General features: G+C 40.9%; 1 protein-coding gene across 1 annotated transcript in view; it reads left to right on the forward strand.

Moving 5' to 3' along the window:
* The window catches only part of LOC106341556 (putative F-box protein At3g17500), a 6,973-nt gene continuing 2,833 nt past the window's right edge, over positions 1-4,140 (forward strand). Inside the window, exon 1 of the mRNA XM_013780295.1 lies at positions 1-722. Coding sequence (XP_013635749.1) covers positions 1-722 — 722 coding nt within the window. The remainder of the gene's footprint in view (positions 723-4,140) is intronic.

Genomic DNA, 4,140 nt, shown 5'->3' on the forward strand with positions numbered 1-4,140 from the left:
ATGATGACAAGAGAATCATTGAGATTGCTCGATCTACCATCGGATTTGGTAGTTGAGATACTTTCTAGAATTCCAGCCAGATCTCTGAGACAATTACGCATTACGTGCAAGCGATGCAACGCTTTATTCAAAGATGAAGATTTCATCAAAAAGCACTTGGAGAAAGCAGCAAAGCAGTGTATGGTCCTCATGTTGAGTGATTCAAAGGTTTATTCAATGACTGTAGACCACGACGGAGTTTACGACGACAACGTTGTTGGTTCACAAACGTTGCTGAACCTCAATGATTTCCATTATTCTCAACAAATTGAGATATGTAAAATATTTCACTGCAGCGGGTTATTGTTATGCCCCACCGGGAACTTTAGACTCGTGGTTTGGAACCCTTGTACTGGGCAAAACAGGTGGATCCCACACAGTGGTCGTTACAAGGGTAACTCCGAGTTTGTTCTTGGATACGAAAATAACAAGTCTTGCCAAACCTATAAAATCTTGAGGTACAGCTGGGATAGGTGTGGCCTAGAACGTCAACTTGTTGACTGTGGAATATATGATTTTGAGTCTCATTCGTGGAGGGATCTAAATGACGGGGTCCCCAAAAAGTGCACCATAGTATCAAAGGCAGTGTCTTTGAAGGGTAATATTTATTGGATTGCCGAAAAAGAATATGAAGAAGATTTCTTACTCAGTTTTGATTTTTCAACCGAGAAGTTTAGGTGTTTGTGTTATAAATCATTACGTGGATGGCCCATAACTAATGACCATGTCTAGGCCCAGCCGTGGCCTTGTCCAAGAGGAGAGAGAGTCGGCGTCCAAGAGGAGAGAGAGTCGGCTATGGCTTGGCCGACTTTAGATCTTAGGACGTTTTCCATTTATCTGTTTTAGATCTTTTCCTATTTCATGTTGTATTAGGTTTTGGATAATTTCATTTTTCCTATACTTTGTAATCCTTATATAAGGAACCTCTATTACTCATTAATAACACACAGAAACAATTCCCCATTCTTTTACAACACGTTATCAGCACGATCGTCTCTAGATCCCTGAGACAAATCAAAACCTCTAACCCTAAAAGCCAAAACCGGCGACCACAACCAAAAACCCTAAAACCCTAATCTTGTTCTTAGTTCATTCAAGAACTCAGTTGATCCCTCTTGAATCCTAGAAGTTCTCAGATCACGTTCCAGCTCAGAAGAACCGTCCAGTTCGCGATCCACACCTGAGACGCGAACGCATCCGACCCGATCTCCGTCCAGTTCGCAGCCGAGACGCCTCCAGCCCGCGATCGTCCCATCCGCGACCCGATTGCATCTGATCGGTTCTCTCTCTCTCTAAAGGTGGTCCGGTTCTAAATCCCCTACAAACAAAGGTATAAACTTAATCTGAGAACCTAGATTGATCAAGAAACCCTAATCCATAATTATGGAAACTTTGATCTTGATCAAAACACCCTAAAACCTACAAGATTAAAATCGACAATCTCTTAAACTAGAAAGATAGAAATCGATTCATTAGAACTTGAATTGATTGTTCCTGATTTGATTTTGAGAAACCCTAAGTTTTGGAATCGAAATCCTAAACCCTAAAGAGTTGAATTCGATTTTTATTGATTGAATGTTTGATGTTTGAGGTTTTAGGATTGTTAGATTGATTGAAGTAATCTATCTAGAACTTGAAATCCTAAAGGCCTTGAAACCTTTAATTAAAACCGGCAGCCTTAGTTTTAAAGTTGAAACCCTAAATTCATAAATCTAATTGTTAAGGTTGATTGCATTACATATAAATCTGAATTGAAATTGCATTCATATTGATTAATGAAATCGACCAGCATGTAGAAAACATATGAATTCGAATCTGATTGTATTGAATCAAATATTAGGATTGTTCGCACCATGGTCAATTTAGATTTACACGTCCGATCCTATTGCTTGACTATATGGCCGTGTGGCTTGTTTGTTCGCACCATGGTCGATTAGATTGATTGTTTTCTCATAGATGCGTAAGACAAGTTTGTGGCCGAGCTTGTTATACCATGCGGCCACATGATCACATTATGAACCTAAATTGAAATGATGATGTGATTCAAATGTCGAAAATCTCAAATAGAGACTACGCAGCCCTTAATCTCTCCGGAGATAACTACTTGCAGTGGGCGCTAGATACAAAGATTAGCTTAAGGTCAAAAGGTCTTGGTGATACAATCATCAAGGACAACAATGAGACCGACAAGAATCGGTACAGGGCTATAAGTATTATACGCCATCACCTCATTGAAGGTCTAAAAGATCAGTACATTACGATGGAAAATCCACTAGAGCTTTGGGATGCTTTACAGCATAGGTATGATCACCAGAAAACGGTGTTACTTCTAAAAGCTAGAAATGACTGGAAGAATCTAAGATTCATGGATTATAAGTCAGTGGATGAGTACAATTCGGTCTTGTTTAAGACTGTCTCAATGTTGAGACTTTGTGGTGAAGTAGTAACCGAAGAAGAGTTGCTCGAGAAAACATTCTCTACATTTCATTCCTCAAACATAATCCTGCAGCAGCAGTACCGAATGAAAGGCTTCGCCACATACACTGATCTGATCTCGTGCCTGCTCCTGGCCGAGGCAAACAATGAGCTCCTGATGAAGAACAGTGAAGCTAGACCTGCCGGATCTGCCGGATCTGCCGCATTACCAGAGGCAAATGAAGTTGAAAAGAAAAATCCCAACGAGTGCAATTACATCCTGAATGATAAGAGATCACACGGCAAAGACCGTGGTGGATACAGGAACCGTGACAATTACTCGAACGGTCGAGATAAGTACTTAGCCGACCGATTTTGAGACTTCTGATTGTCTCAAAGACTAAATTTTCGATACGACTTGTTTTTATTGTTTTATGATTGTTTTTATGATTGATTTGGTGTTTTTAATTTCGGTGTTCTGCAACTTTAATAAATGAAAGTTTTTGAAGTCTCTGAGAAATGAAATCTTACTTATAGAAATGAATGGTGAGATGAGCATACTCGTGGTGGATAGTGGCACAAGTCACACAATACTTAGAGACAAAAGATATTTCTTAAATCTCACAATGCAAAGTGCAAACGTACACACCATTGTAGGTGTAGCCGGCCTGATTGAAGGTCACGACCAGGCATATGTGTTGATGCCTAAAGGCACTCATCTAGAGATCAAAAATGCCTTGTATTCCCCAAGCTCTAAAAGGAGCCTATTGAGTTTCAAAGACATAAGATTGAACGGTTTCCATCTTGAAACATGGGAAGAAGGAAATAAAGAATTCCTTAACATAATTTCGATCACCAAAGGCTATAAAAGGATCCTAGAAACCTTACCTGCAATGTCTACTGGCCTATAATATGCAAAGGTCAGTATGATCGAGGCTAATGCCTGCGATAATTTCACTTTATGGCATAACCGGCTTGGCCATCCCGGTACTAACATGATGAGAGAGTTGATGATGTATTCACAAGGGCACACGTTCAAAGGAGTTGTCCCATACAATCTCACATGTGCAACATGTGCACAAGGAAAACTCATAACTAGGCCGTCACCAGCCAAAGTTAATAAAGAGATTATAAATTTTCTGGAAAGGATTCAGGGAGACATATGCGGACCAATACACCCACCTAGTGGGACGTTTAGATATTTCATGGTCCTGATTGATGCATCGACCAGATGGTCGCATGTCTGTCTACTGTCCACACGGAACATGGCATTTGCACGCCTGCTTGCTCAGATAATAAGACTGAGAGCACACTTTCCATACTTTCCTTTAAAGACTATACGTCTAGACAATACTGGTAAGTTCACGTCCCAGACGTTTAATGATTATTGTATGTCCATGGGGGTAAGTCTAGAGCACTCCGTGGCACATGTACATACGCAGAACGGCTTGGCCGAATCATTCATTAAACGTATCCAGCTGATAGCCAGGCCATTGCTCATGCGGTCTCAGCTCCCTGTATCAGCGTGGGGACATGCCGTATTACATGCAGCAGAACTGATTCGCATCAGGACATCTAGTGAGCATAGATATTCGCCATCCCAGTTACTAACGAGTCATGAGCCAGACGTGTCCCACATCAAAACATTTGGATGTGCCGTCTACGTTCCAATTGCTCCACCACAGA

The sequence above is a fragment of the Brassica oleracea genome, chromosome C4, assembly GCF_000695525.1.
Source record: "Brassica oleracea var. oleracea cultivar TO1000 chromosome C4, BOL, whole genome shotgun sequence".
In the NCBI taxonomy this organism is placed as follows: Eukaryota; Viridiplantae; Streptophyta; class Magnoliopsida; order Brassicales; family Brassicaceae; genus Brassica; species Brassica oleracea.